The 27427-nt window shown below is 41.1% G+C and overlaps 1 protein-coding gene across 8 annotated transcripts in view; it reads left to right on the top strand.

The window, feature by feature from the left end:
• SIPA1L1 (signal induced proliferation associated 1 like 1) overlaps window positions 1-27427 on the top strand; it is a 320297-nt gene that overhangs the window by 266362 nt on the left and 26508 nt on the right. For 6 of the 8 annotated variants that reach the window (XM_053311160.1, XM_053311170.1, XM_053311143.1 and 3 more), the window contains 6 exons: window positions 4411-4560; window positions 11715-11833; window positions 13914-14032; window positions 15002-15447; window positions 21439-21675; window positions 24140-24305. In XM_053311160.1, the coding sequence (XP_053167135.1) occupies window positions 4411-4560; window positions 11715-11833; window positions 13914-14032; window positions 15002-15447; window positions 21439-21675; window positions 24140-24305 (1237 nt within the window). The remainder of the gene's footprint in view (window positions 1-4410; window positions 4561-11714; window positions 11834-13913; window positions 14033-15001; window positions 15448-21438; window positions 21676-24139; window positions 24306-27427) is intronic. The other 2 variants (XM_053311201.1, XM_053311211.1) reach the window with 2 other exon arrangements.

The raw sequence follows: 27427 nt of genomic DNA, 5'->3' as shown, positions 1-27427 counted from the left end.
CTGTTTGCTTCTGGATCCAATTCAAAGTGCTGGTTCTCACCTACAAAACCCTCATGGGCTTAGAACCTGTATATCTCCAGGATCACCTCTCTCAGCCAGTTGTATCCCGGCATGTGAGGTCTTCTCTGTTGGCCCTCCTTAGTGTCCCGGGCCCTGGTGTATTGCGTGGTGCCGGGGCCCATAGGAGGGCCTTCTCTGTGGCCACCCCTCTTCTTTGGAACACTCTCCCTCCCACACACCGATTTGTTCAGCTCCCTGCCTGGCTGCTTTTAAGGCCCTTTTTAACATCCACCTGTTTCGCCAGGCATTTGCCCTTTAATTATTACTATGTTTTCTTTTTTTAAAATTAATTGGTATTGGTATTGTTGTTCACCGCCTAGTCTTTGGAGGAGGCGGTATATAAGAAAGTTTTAATGAATAAATTAATAAATAAATTGTAAATAATTGTATCTAAATAACATAAAACTGCTATAGGAAAATATATGACTATCTTAACACACTTTGTAATACAATTGCACATTATATTTAGTCCAACATTTTAAATACATTACAGAAAACTTTGCCTCTCTCCCAAACAATCTTAGTAAAATCTGGAAACTTTTTTTTAACATCACACAACTTTTTAGTGAGGTCTTGCAACATCTTGGTTTTCCTACAAAATATAGATAGTTTAGCAGATAGAGATGATGCTGCATGTGCTCATGAATGCACCTTCTCTCATTCCTTTGGAATGATGTGTTGTGGAAAGAAGTTAAAAAGGTATATTTTCGGGGGGGGGTGCCTATGTGCACTCTCAGGTTACTGTGTTACTTTATTTTGAGTCATTCATATTGTTACTTTGTATGCATGGTTCCCATTGATCATCCTATCAACAAAAGCCATAGCGATGTTTGATGGTCAAAGCCATGATAACAGAATGGAAATTCAGTTGTCAGCTTGAACTACTTTTAGCATAAAGGGTAAAGAGCACACCCAGATTAAGTTAGTCTTGTAATGGTATTTATTTGCCTGAATGGTAAGTATTGATGTGTGTACAGGCCATAACTTTTGAAATACTCTTTAAAGTTGGGAGCAGGTTATCTGCTTTTACCCATTTGCTATCTAAAACTTTCCAGATGGTTGCAGGATCCAATAAAATGACTAGGCAGCACCTCTCTCCCCGCCTAGTCCTTGTAGAGTTGGATCCCACAGGCTCACCTAAAATGTGGACAAAGCTATGAACAATCACAAAAGAGTGGGATTGCAGGAAAGGTAATTTTCATCGACTCGGAGGTCTGAGTACTTCTCCTCCAACCCACCACCAGTGAATCACAGCCTCCTTCTCCTGAATAGTTCCACTATTACTTATACCAGTAGAGTACACTTGTATTATATGCAGTTCTCTGTCCCCTGACTAGGGATGTGCACGGACCGGTCCGGAGGCCATTCTAAAGGCCTCCGGACCAGTCCGGACCTGGGCGGTTCGGTTCGGGTGGGGGGGTTGCTTTAAGAGCGGGGGGAGGGTTTACTTGCCCCCCCCCCGTCGCTTTCCTTCTCTGGCGCCCATAATTTTAGTACTAATTGGGCGGTTCGGTTCGGGTGGGGGGGTTGCTTTAAGAGCGGGGGGAGGGTTTACTTGCCCCCCTCCCGCCGCCGCTTTCCTTCTCTGGCGCCCATAATTTTAGTACTAATTGGGGCGGCAGGATACCTCCCTGCCGCCTCTTCCCCTTTCGCTATGAAAAGCTCCCAGGAGTTCTCTGCGCGTGCGCGCATGTCACAGAGATGTGAAGCGCATGCACAATGTGCACATGCGCAGAGGACTCCTGGGAGCTTTTCATAGCGAAAGGGGGGAAGGGGCAGCAGGGAGGTATCCTGCCGCCCCAATTCCTACTAAAATTACGGGTGCCAGAGCGGGAAAGCGGCAGGAGGGGTAAGTAGACCCTCCCCCGCTCTTAAAGCAACCCCCCACTCCAGTGCCGGACCGCAGTTTGGCGGTTCCGTGCACACCCCTACCCCTGACTCTGACATTTAAAGGGTGTGCTGTGTGCAATTGAAAAGATAGACACATATTGAGCCTTTGGAAGTTGCACACCTTTCCAGTCTTACTACAGTTGGGTCATTGCTTGCCAATTTCAGTGCAAATATTGATTTTGTATTGCTTGGTAGTTGTGTGTGGAAATCTATGTATATTCATCAGTCTCACTGAATTTTTACTTTGTTCATTCTTTTCATTCATCCTATTTTTATACCACCTGATATGTACATCTCTAGGAGGTGTACAAAATTTAAAATATTTAAAAGACAACAGAGATTAAAATACACAAAACACAATAAAAACAACTAGCTGGGCTGGGTGCAGAGCATCTGCACCTCTAGTTTTTCCCGCCTGCTGCTGCTGAGTTCTTTCCCTGCCCATTGCCACTGAGATCTTTCCTCCCCCACTGCCATTTTCCCATCCCCTCACCCAGCCCCACTGCATCCATTTTCTTCCCCCACCCGCAGCCAATCCCCCCCCCCCGGCATTTTGTTTCCCAACTCGTCTGCCGGCACCACTGCTTTCCTCTCTCTCTGCCGGCAGTTGGCTCACTATCTCTCACAAGAGCTGCCATGCATGGGATTAGCAAAGTGTACGCCTTAGAGAAATAGATAGATAGTATAAAACAGTTATTAAAAGAAATTATTAAAATTATTAAAATCCTAATTAAAACCTTGTGAGGAGAGTCTTGAGGGTCTTCCTGAAAACAAACAGAGAAGGAGATACTCTTATTTCAGCAGGGAGCATATTCCAACTTTCCAGATAGTTGCAGGATTCAATAAAATGGCCAGGCAGCACCTCTCTCTCCTCTAGTCCTTGTAGAGTTGGATCCCACAGGCTCACCTAAAATGTGGACAAAGGTATGAACCATCACAAAAGAGTGGGATTTCAGGAAAGGACAGCCACAGCGAAAGCCTAGTCCTGGGTCGCCACCAAACAACCTGGTGGCAACAGTAACAGGACCTCTCCAAAAGATCGTAACAGGCAGCAGGGTTCATGACAAAGGACCTTAAATAGCCTGGATCCAAGTTGTTAAGGGCTGTATAGGTAATAACCAGCACTTTGTATTTCACCCGGATGCATATCGGCAGCTAGTGCAGTTCTTTCAAAACCAGTGTTATACGGTCCCATCGTGTTGTCCCAGAGACCAATCTGGCTGCCGCATTCTGTACCAATTGTAGTTTCCAGACTATGTACAAAGGCAGCCCCACGCAGAGTGCATTGTAGTAGTCAAGCCTGAAGGTTACCAACATATGTACTACTGTTTTAAGGTCATTCACCTCTAAAAATGGACATAGCGGACATATCAGCCGAAGCTGATAAAAAGCACTCCTGCCCACTGCCTCAACCTGAGAAACCTGAGAAACCTGAGAAAGAGAGAATTGTTAATCTGCCTTGACTGTCCCTTAAATTTCCAACTCTTCAGCTGTTGGTTTTCATTGCAAGCAAATGCTTTTACTTATGCAGGGAAATAGGGAAGTGTTTATATTAAGTGTAATAGACTAAAGTAAAAGTATAGGGTTTAATGGTGTGCCTCTGAGGATCAGAATATAACGCCTGTTTTCCCTCTTCCACTTATAGTAAGTAAAAATGTTCATTCCACCGTTCGAAAATAAATGTTTGTTTGCTTCTCCTCCCCCACCCCAGCCATTTATCTGAGGGAGAAAGAAAAGCGGTTCCGGCCCCTGGTCTTGCCAGGGTTTTTTACTGTTCACATGACCTATGATGCTGTTCTTCAATGTTTAAATAAACTAAAGGCTGAAGTGCATTTGGAGACTTACAGTCCTAGCAAGGCTGGTTGTGTGGACAGGCAGATTACTTATACCATACAGCTCTCATTTTGGACCAGAGGGAAGTATATTGTCTAAGAGCTATTGAGGATGAAATATTCTATAATGTGTGAACATTCCGCAAGGTTTTATATATTTTGCTCTTCAGATATTCAGTAAAATACACTAATTCTAAAATGCTAAGATTTTACAAGGCAGTGGGATCATAGTGGTTAATAAGTTTTTTAAACTGTGTGCTAAATTTTGTTCTGAAATGCCTGGACACATTTTTTTTTTAAAAAGATTGGAATTCAGATGAAATATGTTGTGCATTAATATTTCTTTCTTACACATAGCAAAAGCGATTCAGCAAGTTTATTTCTGGCAGTCCTTGGAAAAAGTCATTTCTCCCCTTTGCCTCCCCACAGTCCTGCTTCACTAGTCCATAGGGAATAGATTAATAGAGGAAATACATATTGCCCTCCAGCTGGCTTCATTTTTTACTGTCTCGATGCAGTGACACTGCTGATGTGGCAGTCCCCATAATAGTGTTGTTGCCGTATCAAGCTTTGCACTCTGGTGATTCCTTTAATAATGTAGAATTTGGGATTTGTTTGTATTGAACAGATTATCACCTGGCTCTGATGTCTACGTCACCGTTTCATCCATTGCCTTAGCAAGATCACAGCAGTGCCGTAACTCCCCCAGCAACTTGTCCTCCTCTAGTGAAATCGGCTCCGGTGGGGGCACCTACAGGCAAAAATCTATGCCTGAAGGGTAGGCTCTCATGTGTTTTTCCTCAGGCAACTTTTTGTGATGGTGTTTTTGTTTGAGAGACTGCAGAAATAAAATGAATTGTTTACTAAACTTCTTACAAAATGTACTTCAACTTCATAGCTCTCCCACAGCCCCCAAACACTTTGAATTTACAGCCCAGTCCTCCGTACCCTGGTGCAAGAGTTGCTTCTGCTGCAGCAGTTGAATTGGCATCCTATCTGTAAACTGGGGCACAGCTGTATGACTCTTCCATTCTTGCCAGAGACTGGATGCTACGTCAGATGCTTCCTTATTTCGAAGTGTGTGTTGTATCACCCTTTAGTGTAGGGTATTGCTAATGCAAATTTGTATTGGTGTTAGTGTGGCTGGGGCTGCTCTGGCCCTCAGGGTGCAGTGAAAGGGTCCTGCTTTCCAACTGTATCCATCCCACTTGCCAAAATTTGGTGACAGTCAGTGTCACTGTGGGTTGTGCAGTTGTGCAGATCACTTGTGGAATCTTCTAGAGGTCTTTTCAGGAAGCTGACACTCCTGGTCATCTTTTCAGACAGAGGCAGGTATCTCACACCCTATTCAGATTTTGTGTTGTGCTTGTGTTCACATACATGGTTTTGGTGTGAATGACTATACCTGCATTCATTTTAAAAGTGAACCTGGGTACAGGTCCCTCAAATGCATGGTACAGATAGGAAGTGTGGTATAGCAGACCACTTCCAAGAAATGCTGTGGTGACTGTGCTAAAGTTCCCACTTCAATTTTTTGTTTGAATTGTATAGGCAAGGGCCATAATTTGTAGTGTTGTGTTTATGACTAGCAGTTTACAAAAACAGGCTCACCGCAGTAGGTTAGTTAGGACCTTGCTCTGAGGCCCTGGCAGCTTTCTCTCATGAGACATTGGACACACTGACCCTAGGGACAGAATCAGAACAGATTCTGAGGGTAAATAAGGCTAAGCATACTTCCAAGACAACAGCAAAGGTTCTAAAAAAACTGTAGACCATATGAAAATTGAGCCTTGAAATTGAATCTTTCAGGGCCTGGAAAAAGTGTAGAAGATAATTCATCCCTGAAGGGTTTTTATTGACACATCCCTCCTCATCACAGCCTCTTCCACATTGCTTAACATGACTTTGCTGGAGCCTGCCAGCCTCAGCAGTGGCAGAGAATTCCACAAGTCATTTGCTACTTGTAAAAGAACAGGAAGCACAGATATGTTTGGGTGACAAACAAAAAACTGAATCATTAATAAGTGGCAGTGCAAGCTTCGGTATTGTTTGTCCATGGGACATAATAATGATTGCTGAACGTTTACCACAGTATTTGACTCTGCCCAAACCAGTGTTCCAACATCTAGAGCATCGTCTTCACCTGCTGATCCTAAGATCAGTGAATATCTTTACCTGGAAGATTCTTTCAGGTACAATTTATTTCAGTTTCTTACTGTTGCCGTGAATCCCGTTGCCCATTGAGATTATCAGGAGAGGTTTGTCTGCAGTTGCCAGCAGCTTGTCTGGTGGCTACTTGGGGGACAGGGCTTCTCTGTTGCTCCCCCAAGGCTTTGGAATGTGCTCCCTGTTGAAATAAGAGCCTCCCCACTCTGAAATCTTTTCAAAAGGCAGTTAAGATGCATGTGTTCACCCAGACTTTTTATTAGATACTGTTTTAATAGTTTTATTTATTATTTATTTATTAAAACATTTTTATACCACCCAAAACTTGCGTCTCTGGGCGGTTTACAACAGAATAAAAACAAAGTAAAACATTCGTTAAGACAAAAATGGGGAAGAAGAAAAAACCACACACACACACACACACGCATAACAACAACTTAAAATTTTGAAAATAATATTTTAAAACAGCATTAAAACCATTAAAACAACATTAATTAAAAGCCTGGGTGAGGAGGTGTGTTTTTAAAGACTTTTAAAAACTGTCAGAGATGGGGAGGCTCTTATTTCACTAGGGAGTGCATTCCAAAGCCTCGGGGCAGCAGCGGAGAACATTTTAACATCGTTTTAAATTTTAAATTATTCTAAGTTTTTTAACCTTTTTCTTTTGTTTGTTTTATTGTAAACCACCCAGAGACATAAGTTTGGGGCAATATAAAAATATGTCAAATAAATTCTTCTCAGTACCCTACTTCACAACCTTTTCAAAGGAAACCTCAGCTTTTCCCTTCCTGCCTTAAAATTTTAAAATTGAAAAATCTCTCAGACACTCCACTAGAAACTCAGAGACCTTTAGGTAGAGTCTTTTGACTCTTTCCTAGGAGCCAAGCATCATCTTTGGTGACAGACCTCTCTGCTGTGTGGGGCCATGTTACCTTGGGCCACTGGTTTTTGATCAGAATAAAATTGGGTAATGCAGCCATAGCTTAACACAACCTGCTTGCCCCATCAGTTTTCACAGAGCAGCTGAACTAATCTGGCCTTGACCCAGATTGGTCTGCAGTTTGCTCACCAAATGGTGTTAGAACCTCTGATTCTACTCAGATGACAACTTAACACCTATATTTGAGCTTCTGGACATCAGTATCTTCATTTGTCTATGATATTTCAGATCTCCCATACCAACATCCATCTAAGATGTTGGAGATTTCTCTGCTTTGTGGTCAGAGTACTTGTTACCAGTACCAAGTTGTTCTTTTTGGTCTCTTCATGGCACCAAGGGTCTTCACAACATGTTTGACTATAGTGGTGGAATTTCTTTGATTTTAAAAAAAATCACATTTTCCCTTATATAGATTAGTTGCTCATAGAAGAATCTTGCTTCCAGTTCCCTATCTAGAGCTGTAGAAAACTGCAGAGATGCTCTGCACAGGTGCATATTCCAGTTGTGGGACTGCATAGATGATCATTCAAAAAACACCAGTTATAGACAAGAGCCTGTCTTCCAGGAACTTCCTCCTGAATGACATCACAACAGTGCCAATGGCAACTGCTACAGCTCCAAAGCAAGGGGACTGTGCCAGAGTGCAGCATAAGAAAGAGGCTGCACCCACACACCAAGACTGGGAAGATAGCTATTAGTCTTAAAAATATCTTTGTACTTGGTGATCAGCTTTAATTAAGGATATTGACTGCATATTGCAAACAGCTTTAACAGCCTCTCTGAAATGAAATAAACAGTGCACAGATTCCATTCCTGGGGCTTGACTAGGCACTGCAGCTAGTTTAAGGGGAAACTATGCAGGTATCCCGAGACTGATAGTTTGTGCATATAGCCGTGGTGTGATTGATTGGGACTTTTGAAATATAGCATTTAATTATTATTATTATTTTAATGTTAGCCTTTTTATTCCAGATTTCTTTTGAAGTTACAAAACTTTATGAAATGTTTTTCATTCTTCACTGGTGAGGAAAACTGACTGAGGAAGAAATTAAATATAAATAACTTTTCAATGAACATGGAAACATAATTGGCAGCAGTGGGACATTTGTCACACTTTTTTAAAAAAATCCTCTTAGAGGCAAGCTATTAACTATGGCTTATAGTTTGGAGCTTACTGTTTGGAGTTTCTCTTGGATTTCTGTTGAAGCACATACCTTTAATCCTCTTTTTAAAGGCATTATCAGCATTGATCTTTTTCAAATATTTTAATTCATTCTTTTCAATAGTTTATTTACATTATTTGTTTTGTATCCAAAGAAAGTTAATTATGTCTTTACACCATTAAACGCACTGAGACCGGTTAATCGCAACTAACTCAAGTCCCATGAAATTCAGTGGGAATTTAAAAAACCCTTCTTTTTCCTATTTCTATCCCATTTTTTAGCTTGTACTACACTCACTAGGCAACTTATGAGGCAAATCTTTAATAAATACTAACTTAAACAATATTAAAATGTTTGAACAGTTTAAAAAGCCAGTAGATAGCTATATCTAAAATGGAGATTTATTGAAAGGAGAAAAGATTGTTGTCATAGATTCTAAGTGTTTAGTAAATTCTGAGAACAGTTGATCTCAGTGTGATTGTCAAATGTTGGGCAAAAGGCCGCAGTCAAACTTTGCTAACTCATATGTTTCTGATAACAAAATTGTCCAGTTTGTAAATACATGTTTTTGTTGAACTGGTACTCATACTGTGTGTCTTTGTTCTTTGTCACATTATGAAAAATACTACAGAGATTGTTCTCAGTTGATTATAAAGATTACAGTTGGACATAAGTCTGAGACTGAAGCACCTCTCCACAATATCAGCTCCATAACAGTAGTGCATCTTGAAGATTATGCATGACAGCCATTGTGACTGAACCTGAATAAGTATCACAACTTCCTTGACAGATGGCTGATTACATGCCCATCTCTGGCTGTGATATGACACACTAGGTTCCTCACAAGCTGCAAACTTGAATAATCAAGTAAGACAAGTGATAGCTGGAGTTTCTGCCCCTAGTCACCAGGCAAACCAATTTTCATTAACTTAGCTTTCCCTAAAATCAGCTCAGGGGCGTAGCCAGTATTGGGCAACTGGGTTCAAAGAACTTGGTCTGCTGCCCCTCGGGCCGTGCCTCACGACCCCGGCATGCCCCCTGTGTCTGATGTCAGATGTGGGGGGTGCTGGTTTAGCTCCCGGGTGGGGCCATGCAGCCCCATTTGGGAGTTAAATGGCCGGCACTGCATTTGCAGCGCGGCCAGGAGCAGCTGTTCCCTGCCTTAAAGGCAGGGAGAGCCACTTCTGGCCACACTGCAAACGCAGCACTGGCCCCGATCTAGTTTCCGAACGGGGCCACGGGGCCCTGTTTGGGAGTTGGATGGCCAGCACTGTGTTCGCAGCATGGCCAGAAGCGGCTCTCCCTGCCTTTATTTATTTATTTTTGTTTATTTATTTATTTATTTATTTATTTGATTTCTATACCGCCCTTCCAAAAATGGCTCAGGGCGGTTTACAAAGCGAAATAACAAACAAATAAAATAAGATGGCTCCCTGTCCCCAAAGGGCTCACATTCTAAAAGAAACATAAGATACACACCAGCAACAGTCACTGGAAGTACTGTGAAAGGAACAGCTGCTCCTGGCCGCACTGTGAACGCAGCACCAGCCTGGATCTAACTCCTGAATGGGATCATGGGGTGTGGCTAACGCCCATGTCTGATGTCAGGCTAGGGGGCGGGGCGAGTGGGGCCCCTGCTGCGGCTGGACACAGGCTGCCCATGGTCTGGCTCCACTAGTGAATCAGCTTCTGTCAACTCACCTTCATCTTGTCTCCAGCCATGGCAAATAACTAGTGCTGAAGCAGTAAACCACAGGGATTATATAATTGTTAAAGTGAATGATAGATTTGATTGCATCCAGCAGTTCTGAATGGTTTAAGTGATTGAAATCTAGTGGTTACAAATTTTACACATTTTTACATTGTTTGTATGCATGGAATTAGAGTGCAATTGTTTCACACAAGTGGCAATCAAAAACACTGAATGCACTATTGAACTAACTAAAACAGAGTGAAGAAATTCACACATGAACAGCAAATTCCCAAAAATATTTCAGTAACTGAGACTGTTGACATTCAGATGCATTTCTGAAAAACTATTATAATAAAAAGAGAGGCGTGGACAAGATGTTTTTGAAACCAACATTCCCCCCAACCCGCAATGGATAGGACTTCCTTGCTTCCAAAATTACTATTTTGTTGTTGTTGTATGTTATAAGATAGAAGCATCTTCTAAGGCTACACTCCAGTACTTGACACAAGATAGCTTTAAAATATTCATTTTCATTGCCTGAGCATATGTTTAGAAGACCTGTACTTTAAAATGTAAAACTGATAAATATTAAACTTAATCATTCATTCATTCATTCATTCATTCATTCGATTTCTATACCGCCCTTCCAAAAATGGCTCAGGGCGGTTTACACGGAGAAATAACAAACAAATAAGATGGAACCCTGTCCCCAAAGGGCTCACAAATCTAAAAAGAAACATAAGATAGACACCAGCAACAGTCACTGGAGGTACTGTGCTGGGGGTGGATAGGGCCAGTTACTCTCCCCCGGCTAAATAAAGAGAATCACCACATTAAAAGGTGCCTCTTTGCCAAGTTAGCAGGGGTTATGGTAGTCAATAGATAAGAGGGCATGAGAGGGTGAATATAAGTGTCTTGGGCAATTTTCTGAATGGAAAAGCCGCTTTCTCTGGAGCAACCAGGACTATCTGGGTGTCATTCACTTTAGAGGCTGAGCTCCCCAAGGCTCCAGCCCTTAAAACAGCACAAGTCTGAAATAATTCTTTATGCTGGTGAAAGTCCAAAATAAAGACTTAGAAATAATTCTTTACTTACAACTGACTTCTTGAGCTGTTGGGTGTCTGTGGTGTCCCCTTCCAAGTGGAAAGCTGAGCTGCTTTATGTACTTCCTGTGCCCCAACTGCCAAAAGTAGCAACTGGGTCACAAGCTGGGGGCAGGATCTTTTGCCCTGTAATGGATCTTTTGCCCATAGTGAGCTTGTCTAGGTTGCACCACTATCCAGTGGAAATATCAGTGGCATATAATACAAAAGATTACCAATCTGGGTGTAGTTCCATATAGCATTTGGAATGTCTACTATGCAGGCTATTAGCCCATTAATGGTGAAGCATTTTGGTATGTCCTACTCCCTTTCTTCCCCTCCCCCAGCCAAAAAGAAATACAGTTGAAGCACTTTGTGGTGGTGTTGATATATGTGGTTTGTGACACCTTTTGAGATGAGAAGTTAATGAAGCAGAAAGAATGTGATTAAGGTTCTATTTTTCAAACTCTTCTCTGAGCCAGAATAGAGTAGACACTAATCACACATTTCATGTTTGGTTAAGTCTCTGCCTCTAACCATTTAAATCCTGACTTTTGCCTGTACTTGACAGATGGTAGTAGAATCCTTATATGAAGGATGTATAACATTTGTTGGGACATGTTCTGTATTTGTCATCTCAGGTGCTGCTGATGACTCAGTGGGGGGGTTTGCTTGGGCCGTATCTTTGGAAATGTTGTCCACATCCTCAAATTATTACTTTATAGGCATCGAAATCTTACAGGACAGTTGGCAATAGGAAAAACATTTTTCCTCATTTTGTTGCATCGCATGTGCTTTGTGTACAGCTTCTTGATCTAAGAAAATGTTTGTTGAAAACAGCATTTTTCATTTGCAGGATATAAGAATGACTTGTGTTGTTTTCCACAGATTTGGAATGAGTCGTAGATCTCCTGCCTCCATTGACCGACAGAACACTGATACTAGTGGAAGTGGCAAATCTACTCCCAGTTGGCAAAGAAGTGAGGATAGCATTGCTGACCAGATGGGTAAGTAATTACTTTCTGCAGAAATTAAATGGCATTTGCCACAAGGTGACTTTGGCAACCCATGGTATGTATAGCCCCTTAAAAGCAGCAATTCCTTTGTGTCTGAATGTTACTTTTATTACTCAGAATGAATTATTACCTATCAGGTGTACAGTACTCTGCACTCTGTGTCCTTGAGCCTTGCAAACATAATATGAGGTAGAAAAAGTTCTCTTGAGAATGGATCTGTTCATTGTTTCTCTGGGGCACTTTTTAAATAAACTGTGCAGGGCAGGCCCACATTTCTTGGCCTTGCTGTTAGTTTGTCTTCGTCTTCTTTAGTATAGCATTGGCACAATTTAATTTTCACTTTGTTTATAACTTTTTTCTGACATTTCCTTTCTAAATAGAGCTACATATGCACAAGCTGATTTTTTTTATATAATTAAAGTTGTAAAAACCCAAGTGCAAATAAAATATGTGAAATACCTTTTGCTGGTGTTCATATTTTTAATGCAGCTTGCAATTAAGTTAGAAAAAATGTTCTTAGCAGTTTGCATCGTTAAACCCTCATTTGGAGTTTCAACAAATAGACCTGTTTCTCTTCATTTATAGCTGATGTGCACTGAAGCAATGATCTGACACCAGCAGATCCAATTGAGGCTTTTGCATTGATAGGGTTTTTCTTGTAGTTTCATTTTAGCAGTGACACTGATTCAGTCTGATTAACTTTAGTCAGGGATCCTAACATTGAGAGTCTGGTTTTGTGGTGCTCAGTACACCTAAGACAGTACATCTAGGCTGGGATCGAAGATGAATCTGGGAGGTCCATAGCATGACCTCTTATCCGGATTAAATGACCATGTAATGTTCAGTACTGTACCTTGAGAATATAGTCAAAGAACAGAAGTTGATGGATGGGTTTGGTATGTAAGAAATAAAACCAAAATAATTCTGAGACAGAGCCAAACTTTCCAAAATTAAGACTTTGCACAGGCCAGACGCAGCTTCTGCATAGAACACCTGTGCCTAACACTTGGAAGACCGATAAGAGCCTAAATAAATACAAGTTACCTTTCACAGGTTACAAATACAAATACAAGTTACCTAAATACAAGTTACCTTTCTTGTGATGCTGATCTGAAAGGTTAAAAGGTTGTGTGGTTTTCTGGGGATAAGCGAATTGGAAATTTCTTCCTAATCTCCCAGGTACTGATAATTGACAGATTTTGTGTGTGTGACATTGTTCTGCTAGCTGAGTTGAATGCTAGAAAAACATCAGCTGAATGCTAGACAATGCTATCACAAAAACCTGAACACACACTTGATGTCATTCTTGCCATCTCAGCAGGCCACTACTGTGTAAGTAAGGTAGGCTGTAACATAGATTGAAGTATTCAGTCAGTGCCTCAGGAGCTTGGGAAATGAAATACAATTCTTAGATTCAAAATATATACTTTGTTCTAGTAACTTCAGAGGCTCAGTGAGCTGTGGCTTATTATTAAAGCCATCTGGCAATTCCCCTCCCCACCTCATATCTGCTTAACTGGAAAAACCTGTGATTATACTGATCTGTAGTTTCCATTTGGGCAGAGTCCTTTAATCGCATGTGTTTTTATACTGTTGAGATGGTAACAACACATGTAAAGTTAATATTTTTCAGAATTATTTCTGCAGATCCTTGGCTATGTGTTGATATTGGCACTGAACACTCAGCTGCCAAAGGGTTCTGCTGTGGAAGGTAAAGTGGCCCAATATCAACATGAAGAAAATGGAAGGGGTAGAAAGAACTTACCGTTTTAGTGGGAAGACATGTCACAGTGCTGCTTGCCAGTCTGTCGTACTGGTTGCCTGCATTAATGAAGTTCAGATTTATAAAGAGCACTCTCTTTCTCTTGTTCAAAACAATTGGGATTATTCAGATTTAGACAAGCAGTATCAGGTCAGCAACATTAGTCCAAGAAGTGAAAGGATGGCATATTCCTGCTCAGGTGCTTGGCAGATGTACAGTTGTTACAGAACAGGCTTTTATTAGCACTGACCAGTAGCTCCATGGGCTTCCTGAAGGCAAATGCTGTATTGATTGCCTGCTATATTGCAGAACCAACATGCCATCTCCCCGCAGTGTCAAAGGTGCTGCCATCCTTCAGAGAGAGCCCCACTGGAAGACTGATGAGGCAGGATCCAGTTGTTCACCTGTCTCCGAATAAGCAGGGCCATGTAAGTTGGCTTGCAGAATTGTTACTTAACTGTGTTTCTTTTTAAGTGCTTTGCTCCTTCAGCAGTTCTTCAAAGATTAAAAAATCCTTTCAAAGCCTGCACTTTCCCCATACTCTACTTCCTTGTTAGAGTTGGAGGATGTAGTAGCAGTGCTGACCTCAGTATTAGAAGAACTAACTGCAGCTTTAATATAAAATATATTAATAGAAATATTTTGCGGCCAACTCAAATACATTATATTGTGATAGGCCAAGACTTATTCCAGCAGTAAAATTCCTGTTCAAATCTCTCTAGCTACTTCCATTTTACACATGCAAGATTTGATGTCTTTTACAGGGCAGCCTGAGAAGTCTGATGGAATTAACCCCTGTGTACCTTCAGAATTCTATCAATAGCCTCATATATATACTTACGTTGTCCTTCCTTTTCTTGGTATTTAAATTCTCCTTTGAATGAATCCTTCTCCCTTCTGGTATAGAAGTTTAGGAACTGGCTAGCTAGGACACATTATTGTGTGAAATGCATAGAAACGTCCCTCTAATAATTTGCAGAGAACAACGCACTTGTTCCCTAAAGGGAACTAGCATAATGACTGGAAATTCTCCTCAAATTGTTCAAAGACCGTAGGTTTGATGAATAAATAAATTGCATATCATAAACACAGGATACGCTTTACATATTTCATACATATTATGAACGTAGACGTAAGTTTTTGGCAGTATATTTTAATTGTGGGACGGCAGTGGAGGGATTTTGACAACCTCCCTTTCCCTGGAAGTGCCCTATGCCACTTGAAATTATATCATTGAGGGTCTCACAATCCTCAGGGACATATATTTGGGAGGCATAGAGCACTTCCAGGTGAGATCCTTGAGCATGTGTACTCTGGATCTTCCTTAATTTACTGTTCCCCCATTATATATTCTTTACCCCCAAATTCTTGAATTTAATTCACATTTTATTTTGCAGTCTGATAGCCACTACTCCAGCCATTCAAGCAGTAACACACTGTCCAGCAATGCCTCTAGTGTCCATAGTGAAGAAAAGTGGTATGACAGTGGAGACAGGACTGAGTCAGAGCTGAACAGCTACAACTATCTTCAAGGCACGTCTGCTGACAGTGGCATCGATACTACTTCATATGGCCCCAGTCACAGTAGCACAGCTTCCCTGGGCAACTCAGCAACATCTCCTCGAGCAGGACTTATAAAAGAGAAAGTGGCACCACTATGGCACAGTTCTAGTGAAGTAGTTTCCATTGCAGACCGGACTTTAGAAAAAGAGAGCCACATGATGGACAGGAAGACAGAATCTTCATTAAGTTTGGATATTCATACCAAAAGTCAACCAGCCTCCAACCCTTTAACAAGAGAGAGCAGTGCTTTTAGCCTTAGTGATGCTGTTTCCCATGCAAGGTAACTTTTTCCAATTTATGTTTGTATTTCTAATCTGTCAGATGTGAGGAGTGGGTGTTCAGGAAAATGACATATCCACATTTCTTGGCAACTCTGTGCTTCTAAAAAGAGACACTCTGGAGAGGTTTTGAAAAAGGAAAATGAGTTTTTTCTTTTGCAGATGAGTATCTGTGTTCTTTATTGCAGGAAATATGAGCGCACATAGATGTCTGGATCTGAGCATGACACAAAGTGTAATAGTGCACACAAAACACTGTATATGTAGAAGGCCAGTACAAATGTGATACTCCCAGTCCCTTAACCATAGTTAAGGAATTGAAGGAGGCTGCAAGAGCACATGTTCCTTTCCTTCTCTCACTAAGATTTCCCCCACACACCCACCAGCCCTAAATTTAAAATGTGCTTAGCATTAACCATAGTTAAGGCTGGTGCATTTTAGTCCATATTTTTGGATTAGATCTGGATGAGTAACATCGATAGAGGGCTAGATTTTTATATACAGAATTGAACTGGCTATTACAGGGGCTTTAGGTTTGCTCCACATGATATAGTAGATCATAGACTTTTGCAAATCATGGCAATTGATCCTTATTTCTTGTTTTCAGAAGCATACAACTTCTGGGTTTTTAAGCAAGCTTCTTTCAAAGTTTCTCTTCCGTGCACTTTATGCATTTGTGTTAGTCAATCTTTGGGGGGAAGAGGTTCCCATGTCACCCTTCATTTGTCTCATGACAAATCATCTCTCATACAGTTTACAGCTGAGATTTTAGCTGTTTGTTCATTTAGCATTACATTTTGGCTGACTCACAGAGATGAAATAGAAAATGAGATGAATACAAACACAAGAGTTTTCAACTGCTACTAAAAATGGTCTTCATGGTGCATCAGCTGCCATCAGGCTTACACCTTCAAATTATTTGTGCAAATTCTCTATCTGTAATTACTGGCATAACATTTAGTAATACCAATAAAGATTCACCCTGGCTAAGAGATCAGCATTTATTTGCTATCTCAACAAATCTTTACATATAAATCTTTAGTCCACCTGTTCCAGGGTTTCCCAATCTTGGGTGCCTTTGTTGTTGCTGCTGCTGCTAATATTATTTTACTATTATTTATAAAACATTTTTGAACCAAAAGCGATTTATATTAAAAAGGAAGAAGATGGTTATTTTTGATACCATCAACCATGGTATCCTTCTGGGTTGTGTCTCTAGGTTGGAATTTGGGGACACAGTTATACAGTGGCTCCGCTCCAACCTGTAGTTTTCGTACTCAGAAGGTGGTGCTGGGGGATGCCTACTCCACCCCCTGGCCTATGAGGTGCTGCAGGGATCTATGCTGTCCCCTATGCTGTTTAACATCTACATGAAACTATTGGGAAAGGTCATCCATGGGTTTGGGCTGCGGTGTCATCAGTATGCAAATGTATGCATCAGTGTCATCAGTATGCAAATGAATTGTATGCAGTATGCAGTTCTACCTGTCATCTAAGTCAACAGATACCAGGGAGGTAGTGGATGTTCTGAACCCAAGTTTGGAGGCTGTTCTGGGCTGGATGGAGGCAAACAAGCTGAAATTTAATTCAGATTAGTCAGAAGTGCTCTGGGTTGGTAAAACTGATTATCCAAGTTGTGAGATAACTCTGGTATTGGCCAGGATCACACTCCCTCCAAAAGACAAAGTCTGCAGCTTGTGGGTGTTCCTCAACTCAACACTGGGAGGTGCAGATGATGGTGGTGTGCAGAAGTGTACCAGCTACGGGTGGTACACCAGCTGCAGCCCTGCTTGGACCTCAGTCACCCATGCTTTGGTGATATCCATATTGGACTCCTGAAATGGACTCGATGTGGAGCTGCCCCTTAAGATGTTTCAGAAGCTTCATCTGGTCCAGAATGCTGCCACAAGAATGCTTGTGAGTGCAAGTTGCTTCATGAGTGTTACACCCATCCTGCAGCAAGTTCACTGGTTACCAGTCCACTTCTGGGCTAGATTCAAGATGCTTGGGGTTGGGGTACCTGTCGGACTTAGTTCACCATATGTACCTGCCAGCGCCCTCTGTTCTCCATACATATTTCAAATAATAATAAATGATTCCCTTTCTCCCAAAGAACTCACAATTTAAAAAGAAACACAAGGCAGACACCAGCAGCAGCTGCTGGGACTGAATAGGGCCTGTTGCCCTAATAGCAAAGCCTTGAATAAGTCCTGGTTAATATAAAGAGAGGTTTTAGCCTCAATTGTAGCTTTTGCTGTGATAAAATGTATTATATTTTCAATTTTTTATCAGTGGCTTATTTGGATTAACCATACTTCTTTTTTGGATACTCTTGGCTTTCCCTGAAATATATTGTTTTTGTAAGGGTGTTGATTTTTTAAAAAAAAAAAATTTAAGAGTTTTTTAAATAAAACACTTCTGAATTTATTGTGGATGTGCTCCAGCTCTCTCCCCATGTATGAGCACAAACTGCTTCCATTTCTGCACAGTGAGAAGAGGGAGTAACGTTGTGCATCATGATAAACTGTTCTAGAGGGGCCAAACCTATGTAAGCTTTTTCTGGAGGTGTGAGAGAGGTACTGAAATGTTTCTGAGCAAGAGGGGCATACAACCTCCTTTTTATCCCCATTTCAAAGCCACTGCTTTCACACAATTTACAAAACATGTGTGAAAGACAGTCAGAAGTTTGTTGTCTAATCCATACAATCACTAGTGACAGAATCACAAACTTAAATTGTGCATGGTATTATTTAATTATTTAATACATTTCTATACCACCCCAAACCAAAGTCTCAGGGTGGTTCACAATTATAAAACAACAATACAAATAAATAAAACATTAAAATCAATAGCTGGCCTGAAAATAATGAACATTCTTCTATTAATTAATTACCAATTCCTTATGGATGTTTCTTTTAATTCCTTGCCTTGTGAAGCTGACTTGAAGACAAGTACAATAACGCAACTTTATTTATTTGGTTTGTGCCTTTTCAACCTTGAATTATTTGTGGGAGTGTATCAGTTAGATCAGGAGTTCTCAAACAACTCCCACCATCCCCAGCCATAACAGCCAATGGGCATTGTGGTTAAGGATGATGGGAGTTGAACACCACCTGGGATACCAACTTCAAGAACCTCTGTGTTAGATGATTGCAACATCTTCTTCTGTTTCATGTTGAGAGTAACAGGTGATCCGTATTTGGAAAGAGACTTTGAATTTTTTCTTAAATGTCTGACATGTTAAACTGGACTTCTTTCTTAGACAGAACTGTAGCAGCACTGATTATGGCCCTGCATGTAATAGAAAGATTATACAGTCCCGATAGGATCCTCACTCCCTGGATTTCAGTTTGAGATAAGGTCTTGATGTACATCAAAAGGACAACCCCAAGCATTTATTGTGTTGCTGAATGTTTTCCACCAACACATTGGTTTGCTTGCAGTGGTTTGTTTGCTTTGCAGGGGTTTGCTTTATATATGGGTTTAATATAATACATACAGGAATTTTTGTTGCTGCTGTGGCAATAGTGGTAAACTTCATTTGTAGGAATATTTCTTAAGTGAAGCATAAACAGGCAGGAAGCTATAGAATGGAAAATATTTGAAACTGTAAAGAGGTGGAACCTCTTGGAATCCCTCTGTAAAGTCAGTTGATGTACTATGAAGAGGAGCCTTGTCATCACAGAACAGAAAAGCTATTCTGTCTATTATTTACTATAGTGCTGAATAGCAGGGAGGATATCTCAGTTGTAGAAGCATGGTGTTGAAAGTAGCAGAATAACCTGGGCAGCTACATCCAATGAAACCTTCTACACCTGGTCTAGCCTTGGAGCAGCAAAACAAGTCCACCAGTGAATGTGTACGAATCTTTACTGTAGATTATAATCAATAATTAACAGGACAATTCCAGGATGAGTCCCAGTGAGTAATTTCCTAGGACAACTTTCCATGTTACAATTTCCACTCGGAATACTTTCTCAAGCCAATGCCTTATGTAAAGATAGGGAGGCTGCAGCTCGTCTTTATATTCTTCCAGCAGCCTCTTCTGAAGATTCCAGAAATTGCAGCCTCACTGAGGCTTGGATTTCTTGTTACTCCATGCTTCCTTCATCAGCAGGCCAAGGTCGTAGGAGGCAGCAGCTCATTGCATATTCGCCCATCCGCCTCTGCTGAAGGTGCCAGAGAGCACTGAGAATTCACCAGGAGCTTCTTCCACACCAGTGGGTCAAAAGGAGCACAGCTGTATATCTCCTGAACAGCACCATATCACAGGAGTAACTAAGGAAGGAAGCAACAAGGGCCGTGGTATCAGTGGAGGCAGATGTTAGGTGAGAAGATGGGCAGTGAGGGCTCTTTGGTGTGTACAACAACAAATATTTATATACCACTTTTCAACAAAAGTTTCCAAAGCGGCTTACACAGAGAAATAATAAATACATAAGATTTATTTAAAATAAATAAGTGTAGTGTTGGTTTTCTTCAAAGCATAATAGGCTATACCTGAAGCAAGTATAAGCTGATTGCTGTGTTGGAAAAGAGAGTGAGAGGTCTAGAGGAGCAAGTTTCTGAACATTGCCTTATTAACGAGGACAAGAAGTTCTTGGATAGGACACAGGAACACTGCAGCAAGGACAACAGCAAGAAGAGACTGTCAAGGAGAGAGGTCAGTAAGGAGAAGGAAACTGCATGGAGAAGAGTGGCAGGAGAATCAGAAGGCAGTCCGAACCATTGAAACTCAGAAATCACCTTCAGTATCTTTCTAATCAGCATGACTTTGTCTATTGCTAGAGGACAGCTACAGCACGCTATAGTGAATGAGAAGGAAGACTCTCAGCCCTTTAAGGGCAGGCGACTCCACCTTCACCTGCAAAAGGAGAAGGATGATGGGTGGTTGGTGACTCCCCATTGAGAGGTATGAAGGTGGCTATGTGCTGACCAGACCTGTTACCCCATGAAGTGTGCCCAAACCCTGGTGTGTGGATCCAGGATGTGATGGTTAGGTTGCCAAGACTTCTCAAGCTCACTGATCATTATCTCTTCTTGCTTATCCACATGGGAACAAATGACACTAACAGGCACAGAATGAACGTATCACATCCAATTATGAGGCTCTGAAAAGGAAGGTGAAGGGCCTTGGCAGTCAAGTGGGGGTCTTGTCAATTCCTGTAAAATGTAGAACACTACAAATAAAGAGAAGTCTGCTCCAGGTGAATGACAGGTACACAGATGGTATCAATGAGAGATGTGGTTTCTGGGACTATGGTCTAATCTTCCTTAATGAAGGATTACTGGGATAATAGGAGTTGTACCTTATGAGGACAGGGGGGAAAGTTGGGCAGAAACTTGATAAACCTGAGGCTTTAGTTCTAGGCTTTAAATTAAATCAGGGCGTGGGGGGTGGAAACAAAAGCTTGAAGGTAAGTACTAAAGATAGAGAATTGGGTGCTACAGGAGAAACTGGGGGAGTTGTGGGGCATACAATCCATGACCTGTGAAACCTGTACACTAATTATTGTTCTAGATGTGTTAGCTATGAGGATTTGTATACCTAAAAGCCAAATGAAAGCACTGAATACCAAGAACTTGGAGTTGTCACAGCATGCTGTCATAAACACACTCATGTTTGTACATGCACTTACGCACCCTTCCCAAATTGTAACTTTGTTTTCATTCATAGCAGTGCTCTTTTAGCAAGGTGCCAATTAGTCTGTAAAATAGTTTCTTACTATTGCTAAGGTTGATGCTAAAGATGGATTAGGCCTGGATGTGTCTACTAGTATATAAAGTTTGTCCATCTTTCTGTGCCTCTATTTTGATGTGGTGAATCCTTTTAGTTTGCAAGTACTAGTAGAAGGCATTAAGTTGTAATAGGTTAAATTCCACCTAACAAAAACTTGTGTGCATGTGTCAGAATGCACCTTTGAAATTAATTGCCTGCACTGTAAATATGCACACTTAAGTCAAGCTTTGTGTTTGTTGTGCTTCTCTCCCAGTACCATGGGTTCCCGACATTCTGCCAGCCCTGTTGTTTTCACAAGTGCCAGAAGTTCACCTAAAGAAGAACTTCATTCTGCCACTTCTCCACAGCTTGCGCCTTCTTTCTCCTCCTCTTCCTCCTCCTCTGGACCTAGGACTTTCTACCCACGCCAGGGTGCTACTAGCAAGTACCTGATTGGATGGAAAAAACCTGAAGGGACAATAAACTCTGTGGGGTTTATGGATTCAAGAAAGTAAGAGCATTTGGTTTCTATTTTGGTGGATGTTAATTTCAGTGTGAAGGATCCTCTAAAGCTTAGACTTTCCCCTCATGTAAAATTCCAGCAATTTAGATAGAATAGTGATTTAAGCCAACCAAAGCTGTTGTAAAGGAAAAACTCTTTAAGAATTCTATAGGGAGATTGCCATTGTCTGTTGAAGTGTATCAGGGTGTTCAAATAATTGAATTAAAATTGTTCAGTGAATTGGGAAACACATTCCCTCTCTTCAATTCTCATTTTTCCCTATGGCAATTTTTTTTTAAATGAACTCAAATATGGAACACTCCACTCAATAATATTTGGGATTCTTTTCACCTCAAATAGTTTTAATGCATTCACCTAAGTTTTGAGGGCTGAGATCTTGGGTGACTTTGAGAGAATATATTTGAAAGCTCTTGTGTGACTTTGTTTAGAAGAATTGGTTCTTTGTAGTAGAGACTGAAATGAAGCTAGAGGTGTTTCAAATCATTGTTAGTCAGAAATCCCCAAGTGTTGATATGAGACACATCATGAAGGACAATCCTTTCCAGGTAATGCTCAATATATCTAATCTTTATTACACACAAAGACCAGTCAAAGAAAATCATAATATATCTCCAATACAGTAACTGGTAATGCCAATGATTCTTCAACAGTGCCAAAAGGAATACTGGAAAAGTAAATTACAGCATCACTGTTTTGTAAATATGTACCTTCAAAGATGTTCAGAAAAGTTGTTGTCTGTTATGCATTTCAAAAGAACGTACTGATTAGTCTGTTAGCTCTGACATATAGAGAGCCATTATGTGGAGAGCCACAATTATAATTGAAGTCAGGATGGGCTTGGATGTAGACTACCATCATGGGTGAAATGAAAATAAGATCAAAAGCCAGTCACAGGCCAAACTTTAGAGACATAGTGAAATAAACAAATCATACTAGGGTATAGATTGCCAAAAACGGAAATTTAAGACACATGGCCATGTCAAGGCTGCACTTTTTAAAAAGTGCATACCTGGGATGATGACTTGGTTCTGGGGCAGACAGAGCAAGATAAGAGCACAGTCAAATGAAATTAATGAGATGCAGTGGATAGTGGGAAAGCCTCTGCAAGTCTTGGCCAACACTTTGGTGGCCATACATTTTTATTCTAGGCAGTGGGAGGGCAGGGACAAGTGATCCAAGGTGATGAGCAGATTTCAGTTGTCTTAACTACGGGAGGAGCTGAGCAGCCCTCCTGGTGGTGATGTCACCAGAGTTGCTGCTATTATGATGAGCTTATTAGTGATAGATAACATGAAACTGTTGGGAGAGATCATCAGGATATTTGGTGCAGGGTTTATCAGTGTGCTGACGACACCCAAATCCATTTCTCCATGTCAACATCATCAGGAGAAGGCATAACCTCCCTAAATGCTGCCTGCAGGCAGTGATGGTCTGGGTGAGGGATAACAAACTGAGACTGAATCCAAATAAGACAGAGGTACTTATTATGCGGGGTTGGAACTCAGGAGACAATTTTGATCTGCCGGTTCTGAATGAGGGTTACACTTTCCCAGAAGGAACAGTACAGTCTGGGAGTGCTTCTGGATCCAAACCTCCCCCTGGTGTCTCAGGTTGAGGCAATGGCCAGAGGTGCTTTCTATCAGCTTTGGCTGATAAGCCAATTTCTTGAGGTGAAAGAACAGTGGTACATATGCTGGTAACCTCCAGACTTGACTACTGCAGTGCGCTCGGTGTGAGGCTGTCTTTGTACGTAGTCTGTAAACTGCAGTTGATACAGAATGTGGCAGCCAGGTTGGTCTCTAGGTCATCTCAAAGAGACCATATTACTCCTATGTTAAAAGAACTACACTGGATATCAGTATGTTTCCAGGCAAAATACAAGGTGTTGGTTATAACCTATAAAGCCTAAACAGCTTAGGCCTAGGGTGTTTAAGAAAACATCATCTTCACTATGAGCCTCATCGCCTATTGAGATCATCTGGAGAGGTTCATCTGCAGTTGCCACCAGCTCATCTGGTGAGACTCTGGAATGCGCTCCAAAGACACATTTGTTCACCCAAGCTTTTAACTAGACTTGTGGTTTTAAATTTAAAACCACAAGTCTTTACTTTAAAACCACAAAAATTTAAATTTAAAGTTTTAATTCCTGTTTTAATTTGTTTTATGATGATATAAGCCACCTAGAGACTAAGGTTTGGGGTGGTGTACAAATTGAATGAATGAATGAATGAATGAATGAATGAATGAATGAATGGTGTTCCTAATAAGCTTATTCCTTTAAACAGGTATTTCTTATTATATGGATCTGTGTTATAAAATTGAATTCCTCCAGTCTCTCCACCCATCCAACTCACTTTCTATCAAAACCTTTACCCTGAAAATCTAGAGAATGTTGGAAGAGGCTTGTCCCATCAGCCTTGATTTCTGATTTTTTATCTTCCTTTCTTTAAAGACGTCACCAGAGTGATGGTAATGAAATGACGCATCCTCGGTTGCGTGCATCAGCCAGAGATCTTCGAGCCTCACCAAAGCGAGCATCTAAGTCAAACATTGAGGAAGAGTTGAAGAAGCTGATAGATCTAGACAGCCCTACACCAGAGTCTCAGAAGAACTTTAAGGTATGTGTTTCAGAATTATATCACACTCCTAATGATATTAAAGAATTAACAACAATTGCATAGCCTACTCAGATTTTTAGCATGCTGATGACTGGAGTGTTTATGATTTTTTAAAAATGAATGTGTCTGTTTTTATGATTGTTTTGGGAGGTTTTACAGATATATTTTAAATATATCTTATACATATTAAATATAATTTAAATAATATATTAAAATATATATTTTAAATAATATGTTAAATAATAATATATAGAGCTTTGATGTCTCTACCGGGGGCGAGGGCGGGTGGGATGGGATACTAATTATGCAATAAATAGAACTGAGAATTCGATCTCTTGGTGCATGCCTGCACTGCTGCTGCTAATACACTGCTTTTCAACAAAGTTCTAAAAGCAATATTGTTTAGTTGGTTCAGAATATGGTGGCCAAGATATTAACTGGATCTGGCTGCAGAGAAATTATTAACCTGTTCTTAAAGAATTACAGTGACTTCCAGTTCATTTTCAGGCACATTTCAAAATTCTGTTTCTGACTTCTTCAAGTTCTATACAATTTAGGACCCAGAGTAGTCATTTCTAGAGATCAAGAAGGTGGAATTGCTTACAATCTCCCGTCTTCTAAAGGAGAGTGCATACAAGGAATAGTGCCATCTTAGTGTTTCCTTTCACACTACATTCACTGTTTGGTGTTCTTCCTTTCACACAACTCTCTGGAGAAGCCTGCCAAGCTCACTCTTTGTGGGTTTTCAAGAAGTTGGCTAAAAATGCCTTTCTCTGCTGGTTCCAGTGTGAGCAAGTACCTTCTCTTGTTGGACTAGCAGGATCCATCAGCAAGAATGACACCATGGGGAGGGGCTCTCCTCAGCTCACGGACGGATACTGCCTAGCTAGAAGACAGCAGGGTTCTGGCATTGTTCATATACAAGTGATCGCTACATTGTTTGAATTTTAATTAGGCAGCTTATTTCTTTTCTGGGAGAGACATCATTTAAGGCAGGGACTGGCTGTGGATTTAAGGTGTGCTGACACCAAAGCCTGGAAAAAAAGAGTGTTCTCAAAGAGACAACCATTCCTCTCCTTGCCTTGGTTTCCTGTACTTCCCCCTCCTTTCTTAGAGTGGGAAAGCAGTTGGTCTTGAGGCTGGTAAGTGCTGCTAGTTGCTCCCCATCCTCCATCATCTGTCCACTTTCAAGCTTGAAGCGTGGCAAAGTGGCTGCTCTGGGTGGAAAAGCAGTTGGAGCTGAAACAAAGAACTCTGGTGACAGCAGGGGCGTATCTAGTGTAGGGCAGGCAGGGCACATGGCCTGGGCACCACTTGAAGGGGGGGCACCATTTTTTAAAATTAATTTTTAAAAAATGGCCACTGAAAGCAAAATGGCCACCGTGCATGCTCAAATGGCCTCTGCAAGGCCCTAGGCCATGCTAGTCCTCGCAGAGGCCATTTGAGCATGTGCGGCAGCCACTTTGTTTTCAGCGGTCTTTTAAAATATCTTTTCCTTCCTTCCTTCCTTCCTTTCTCTCTTTCTCTCATTTTAACTGTCTTTCTGATATACTAGAACATGTTCCAAGCAGTGACACAGTTTACTCTGCATATCCTTTAATTATTTTCAGAGTATCTGGGAAAAGTCAAATTCTCCATTTATTTTTAAAACGTATGTAAATAGTGATGCTACAATGCATAGTAGAGAATTAAACAGGCACTTCTGTTTAGTTTTCCAAGTACACCTCCACATAGTATTTGGGTATTTCATGAGCCCCAGCATACTGAAATTTGTAGTTTTCCAGCATTTTTTGGTCTGGCTACATCCACTTCTGAATAGTTTTTGAAAAATTAAAAGATTAACAATCTTGACTTGTATTTTTGAGTTGATATGATGGTCAAGTTATCTGAAAGATGGGTGTCAGATGTTTGGACAAGGGGCACAATTTCAGTGCTTGCCCTAGGTGCTATTTTCCCTAGATACGCCTCTGGGTGACAGCCTCTGTTTGCTTCCGCCCTGTATCGGGAGTGATGCAAAGCGGCTGCTCAGCCACAGTGACCTGTCCATCCAACACGTTGCTCGGCAAGATTTCATGGCATCCCATAGTGCCTCCCAACACGCAGAAGCCATTTTCAATATTGTGGAGGAGGCTGACAGTGACGATTGCACTCCGGAATTGCAGTTTGGGGTCCAGCACCCCACTCCTGCTTCATTGGCTTCCACGTCTCTTCAGAAGGTGTTTTAAGTAATATCCTAAAAGGCTTTGCCTAGAACATCTCCTGTTTCCTGGCTTTTTTTTTTTTTTTTTTTTAACCTGAGCACTATTACAGCAGTCTGTTTCACTGCCTTTTCTCACCTACTCTCGCAGAGCAGACTGGGGGATGACACTTCTCAGTCACCCTCCTTTTCTGAGCAAGCCACTTCCCTTTCCCTTTATGAAACTGAGGGCTGTAGTGTGCTAAGTGCCAATCAGCCACCTTGATGTGGATGCTGTTGCTGTTGCTGTCACTTCTGGATGAAAAACCACAAACATTAATTTCTCATGCGGAAATCAAACCAGTTTAGGAGTAAATGGATTGAATGCTGCTGTTCTAATTTGCCACTGAGTACCTCTGGGACACCTTACATTGGATAGAAAGTTTATTGTTAGGAATTCAGCAAAACTGTGCTTTGGGTGATGTAGCATACACCTTGGAGGCTAGAACTGAAAATTTTCTGAGGTTACTTTGATACAAGGTGTTGAAAAAACTTACTATGTTGAAGCTGGGAATCAGATTGAATATTTGAGTGTTGTTATTTCTCTTTAAGCAGCTTCAAGGGCTTTGCTAAAAAGCAGGGTATAACTTTTAAGATACAATTCACTGTGCAGAATTTCTGAATCTGAAGGGTGTGGAGTACCCTTGCATGTTTTTTTGTTAAACATATTCTACAGTATCAAGGACTATTGTATTATAGAACTAGTTCCTGGAAACTTTAAGGAAGATCCATAGCTCAATGGTAGAACACGTACTGTGTATGCAGAATTTTCCATTTTTAATCTTTGGTATCTTCAGTTAGGGCTGGGAAGGGTCCTCTTTGGAAATCTGGGGAGCTGCTGTCTGTCATTGTGTAGAGAATACTGAGCTAGATGGACCAATAGTCT

This window comes from Hemicordylus capensis, chromosome 1, assembly GCF_027244095.1.
Source record: "Hemicordylus capensis ecotype Gifberg chromosome 1, rHemCap1.1.pri, whole genome shotgun sequence".
In the NCBI taxonomy this organism is placed as follows: domain Eukaryota; kingdom Metazoa; phylum Chordata; class Lepidosauria; order Squamata; family Cordylidae; genus Hemicordylus; species Hemicordylus capensis.
The sequence above is the reverse complement of the archived record's forward strand: the minus strand, read 5'-3'. Positions and strand labels throughout refer to the sequence as shown.